The sequence below is a fragment of the Limulus polyphemus genome, unplaced genomic scaffold (assembly GCF_000517525.1).
Source record: "Limulus polyphemus unplaced genomic scaffold, Limulus_polyphemus-2.1.2 Scaffold2271, whole genome shotgun sequence".
In the NCBI taxonomy this organism is placed as follows: domain Eukaryota; kingdom Metazoa; phylum Arthropoda; class Merostomata; order Xiphosura; family Limulidae; genus Limulus; species Limulus polyphemus.
In genome coordinates, this window is record NW_013667881.1 from 102,857 (window position 1) to 108,522 (window position 5,666).

The following is a 5,666-nucleotide window of genomic DNA, read 5'->3' on the forward strand; positions in this document are numbered from 1 at the left end:
GGCTATGTTTCGTGTGCCCAAACCGTGGCTTTTTATACTTAATTAATTGGGTGTTGTCATTGTGTTAAGTGCAACCAAAAACCTAGCCACAGCACATGTTTCTTGGTTTTTGATTGGTTGTTGACACTGTTTTAAAATGAAGCAAATTCATAACTACTGTTCATGGGTTCCAGTTGGTTATTTCTCACATACCAATAAAGCGTCACATTGGGACATATATTTTCTTTCTCAATTTTTTTAGAATTTGGCATGTACCTCTGATGTTCCTAGAATCCAGGCCACTTAGCCTTCACCCTGTGTATGTTTTCTTCCATATACCCCCTCTCTATAAGACTCAAGTTTAGTGTTTTTCTTTCATTATCACCTTAACTCTGACCTCCTCCATCGATATCTTGGTAGTACACCTTAGAGATTCTATAAAACTTGTTGATTTAATGGCTTCTGCTTCCTGCTGGTAAAACGAATGCTGGTTTTTTCTCTCTTTTTCTTTCTAACGATACAGGCTTGGAATGTATTTTCCAATTAAGCACGTGTCCCATTGATCTTCATGGCCTTATTCAGTGTCCTAATTTCCTAGATATATCAGTATCCAAACATTTTTCATTCATTTTTTTGGTTGACCAATACATACTGTAATTTTGTATGGCATTTTATTCTCTGTAATTATTACCAACCAACTAAACATTTGCTAATAAGCAGTTGTTTTACATTCTATAATTTATTAAGTGAATTTCATTTCATCTGAGGATACCTTTGGTGTCATAAAGGTATTCTCAAATGAAATGTTTCAGTGAGTTGAAAAATCTAACTGTTAATTTATATCTTTTGGTGCTGTTATCTTAAAATAATTAAGAAACTTTACAATAAAAGATAAATACCATCAAACTTTTGTTTGCTGATCACATCAAACAAAATCTGTACACCACAAGTTGTTCACTGTTCTAGCCATGAGGTAAGATTGCAAATGACACATCCTAAATTTTGAAGTGAAGAAATGGAAGCTCAGTAACTTTTTATTTTGAACCTTTACATCTTGCAAGCCAGTTTTACTCAGCCTTATTCTACTTTTTTTTTTTTAATACCAGCAGGTTATTTTCAGATACTCATTGGTTATAAAGGTATTGCATTAAGCAGCGTAAAGTATCCACTTGTTCTGTGTTTGCTATCCCATTAAAGTGTGGTCCTGTTTTACTTAAAGTAGTAGCATCATGCATTGAGATATTCGATAAGAATTTTATTATATATTATTGGATAATAGTGAAACTCGAATGACTGTTGTCAATATAATTTTGCAACAAATACTAACTGATATATGTATAGTCATTTCTTTCTTTTTTACTTTTTTGTCAAGATCATATTCAATGTAGCGGAGGATCTTCTTCGCACAGCATCACAGAATAGTAGACTGTCTGTCCAACGTACTCAAGCTGGTTGGTTAATGATTGGAGCAGTCATGACATTGGGTAAGGTCTATTAGCATTCATAACAATCACTTATCTGTAAACTGTGTGGTCAGAAAAGCATATATAAGATAATCTTTTACAGTTATATTTAAGACTGATTTTCATTATCTTTTTGCTATCTATAAGGTCCACCTGTGGTTCGTGGACTTCTGCCAAGAATGTTGCTTCTTTGGAAGAACTCTTTTCCAAGGTCAACAAAAGAACTAGAATCAGAAAAGGCTAGAGGAGATGCTTTCACATGGCAAGTAACCCTTGAAGGAAGAGCAGGAGCATTAGCAGGTATTGCTCGTGAAGTTTTGTATAAGGTTTAAGAAGCCAACTTATCCTAGCAGAATGTGCCAAATACCAAATATTCAACACCTTATATTTTACTAAACCCAAATGCATTATGTAGACATGAACAAATAGCACAAGTATTATTTTTCATATGGTTTTGTTTGTTTGTTGTTAAGCACAAAGCTACACAATGGGGTATTTGTGCAGTGCCCACCATGGGTATCGAAACTCATTTTTTTAACGTCATAAGTCCAGAGTAACTGGGAGGGGTGGGGTTCACATGATCCTCAAATACAATTACTTCATTAATTTGTAAACTATACGCCGTGTACTAGAACCACTTAATTATTGACCAGGATAAAATACTGATGCAATATTGTCCTAAGAAAAGTAGAATTTAAAACTATACCTTAAGATAAGCCAAACCAAAGTAAAGTCTGATACCAAACTGTGCTTAATATTCTTTAAAATCTAGGATATTTCTAAAAAGCTCGTATAATCTGTTAACTATACAAAGAAAGTGTACTAAGTAAGATGAAGAAAAGTAATTATGGTCCAACTAATATTAACCTGGTTGGAACAAGCAATCACTAGAGCAAATGTCAGAACTTTTTTGTTGATTGCAGCTATGGCAAGTTTTCTGGTACACTGTAAAGAACTTGTCTCTGAAGAGGTGGTGCGTAGATTGCTGTCACCAGTTGAAGCTGCTCTTGCCATGCTAACAAGGTGAACATGACTTTATTCTTTTGGAATTTGTACCTTTATTATTTCTAGAAAGGAAAAAATAGGGTATTTATTTATTTATTTTAATAAGTTTAAGTTAAAATATAAAGATTCTGCTAGAAGTCACTCACTACTCCTTAGACTCGATAGAATTTGTTATTAATCATAAGGAAAAAATAAAATACTTTTAAAGCTTCCATTATACTGCCTTAAGTAAACCAAAATAAAATGTGTGTGTGCATCACCATTAACTACCTGTATTACTAGTTGGCTCCAAAGTATATTCCTGCCATAAAATTTGTAAATCAGTTGGTGAAGCTCATGTTACCCTATTAAATTACATAATGCACAAGTTGCTCGTGAGCATACCTCATGAAAATTTATTATTATTATTATTTATTTTACCTTATCTATCCTAAAATATTTCTATTTTTACATTTTAGTTACTTTTATAATAATAAATAAATAATACACATGAAAAATAAGAAATAAAGTACTTACCTGGGAAAAGGGTTCGAACTGGAAGTGAAGTAGACAATTCTCTGTACAGAAAACAACATAATATAATATGTCATTTGATATATTAAAACTGTGGCTTTCTATTGGTATTAAACGTCAGAGAGAACTATTGTGAATTTCTGAAAGAGAGTATATAACAGGTGGGCATGGAAGTGGGGTCTGATTTTCTATTCAATGGTTCTGTAACCAATTAAGATTGAAGACTTTAAAAACTATGCTTTGCTTGAGATATGACAATATTATAATGTGTAATTTACGTTAAATTTCATATTTCATGGAGTGGTGGTAAATATATTAGAGAAGAGGAGATATCTAGAAAGAAATGTCACAATTCACATATATATGAGTGTTTTTTTTAATATTGCCTTATAAAATTAAGAACTTTTAACTTGTATAATATTAAAATTTGGATTATTAGCTATGTTTTTATGCCTAGTTTATTTATATACCATGATTAGGAAGTAGTTTAATTAAATTTTAAATGTAACTCACTAAAAAATCCTGACACACACACAAAATGATGCCCATTCTGAAAGAGTTAAGCAAAAGTCTTCCTTGATTGTTTCACAGTGTTTTGTATATTTCATTGCTTCAGAAATTTGTTTAGGTTAAGAAATTGGAGATATGAAAAGAGGATGGATGATTTTGTGTGTTACACGGTGACAGTGAAGTTTATTCCTTGTTAAACCATACAAATGAAAAGTATTAAGTGAGAATTGCCTTACTGTAAAGGTTATGATTTATCTGTTCCTGAAGTATCTTGGAAATAAATTTCCATTTTATTTCTCTCTTTAATTTATTTAAAATTTCTTTTTTCATTCTCCGAAATCAATTGGTCTTGTATATGTCTTCTAGTCAGGGCTATATTAAGGGTGAGTGAGAAGGAGCAGATACACCACGACCTTGACCACTTGGAGACCCCAACGAATATAAATTTTTATTTAGGCATTGTATGTACTTGTATTTATTAGGGGGCCCCAAGTGCTATTCTACTACCCCAGGTCCCATTTGTCCTAAATCCAACCCTCCTTCCAGTTATCATATCCAGTTAAATAGTTTTTTTTTGGCACTTTTAAGTTTTATGTTTTTATAGAATAAAGGTAGTAACCAAGTTTTAAGTTTTGTTTTCTGAACCAGTGAAATTAGCAAAGTGGAAAAGCATTCTCACAGGACTGTTTTACATGAGAATAGGTTTGTTATTTTAAACATTGAAGGCTGGATAAACAGACTAGAGGGCAGTAAATTAAAAATTAACTTTGAATTTAGAAATGGAAAGTGTTATTTGTATTTTTGCTTTAAAAATAATATTTTTGTGTATGGGTGTTATTTTTTGCACAAAATATAGCTTAACAAACCTGGTCAAGTCATATGGACAGCACTTGAAGGCAGCTGTTGCGATGGTGAGACTACGTCTTTATGAAGTGCTAACACTTTTGCCTGCCCAATCATATGAAGGTATAACTTTATTTTCTGAAAATGTATTTATTTTAGTGTGATACAAAGGTGAATGTTTACTGTAAGTTGTTTTATTTTGTAATTTTCAACTTTATGTAGAAATTCACAAGATGATTAATATTTAAAGTTTTGAGCCACTGGTTTGCTTACTTTAGAATGTGATTAAACATTTGCTGAAAATTACTTTAAACAAATGAAACTTTGTTGTTTTTGTGTCTAAGTTAGTTATAAAGTATTAGAATTAGGCATCTGAAACTCAAATGATTTGTCTTTGGTCTAAACTACCTTATCTTGGTCGTCACTTTGAAGTGAATTGTGGAATTTAAAGTTCTCCGTGTTGTTTATGAATCACGGCTAGACTTCAGCAAAGGTTTGTGGATGTTTTACTTCTGTGTAGGTAGGGTTAAGCATGCAACGCTTGCATTAGGCTGAGACTATCTTGCTGTTCTTGATGTAGTACTCTGTATTGAAGTGAAATGTCAAGAATTGTTAAGACTTAAACCAGCATCTACCAAATGTTCATTTCAAGCTAGATGACAAACCATTTGAATTTCAGATCACATGATTGACCAATGAATATATTTTATTTGTTTAACAATTAACTGAGGGGGGGTGATTGTTATTATTTTACAACAGTACTTTTTAACCTTGTTGTAAGTATAATGTTGCAAATTGCAGATATCCATTTTTTACAAGTGCATTAAGTAATGACAAAAATTTAGAAGATAAAATTTAAGAAGTTATATATTTAGAGCTACTGTTCATATTACCCTATTTAAACATACTTAATTTACAGCTGTTTTCATAAGTTTTTTAAAAATTTTTTTTAGTACTGAAATATTGAGATAAAAAGGTACATGTGTGTACAAATTTTGAAGTGCCTAGCTTTTTTTCAGCATATGATAAATAATTTATACTGTGGTCCTTAAATCAATGTAAAGTTAAACAGTTTCATTTAAACTTGTGGACAGTTATTGAGTGTTTTATTAGTGGGTCGAAACTTGACATATATTTTCTGTACAATAATTTTTTCTTTTTCTGATATGTAGTTCATAACAGCATATAAATCTTCATAACTTGAACTTCAATTCATCTATATAGGCTTAACTGCATGTTCTGACTGTAGTGAGTTTTGTGAAGTTTAGGAATAATATGATTTTAATATTTCTGTATATATATATATATATATATATATATATATATATATATATATATAGTACTTAATTTATT

General features: G+C 31.2%; 1 protein-coding gene across 4 annotated transcripts in view; it reads left to right on the plus strand.

Annotated features, from left to right (window-relative positions):
- Positions 1 to 5,666, plus strand: part of LOC106466475 (HEAT repeat-containing protein 5B-like) — a 72,097-nt gene that overhangs the window by 21,228 nt on the left and 45,203 nt on the right. For all 4 annotated transcript variants that reach the window (XM_022394493.1, XM_022394494.1, XM_022394495.1 and 1 more), the window contains 4 exons: positions 1,352 to 1,463; positions 1,590 to 1,742; positions 2,366 to 2,465; positions 4,327 to 4,436. In XM_022394493.1, coding sequence (XP_022250201.1) covers positions 1,352 to 1,463; positions 1,590 to 1,742; positions 2,366 to 2,465; positions 4,327 to 4,436 — 475 coding nt within the window. The remainder of the gene's footprint in view (positions 1 to 1,351; positions 1,464 to 1,589; positions 1,743 to 2,365; positions 2,466 to 4,326; positions 4,437 to 5,666) is intronic.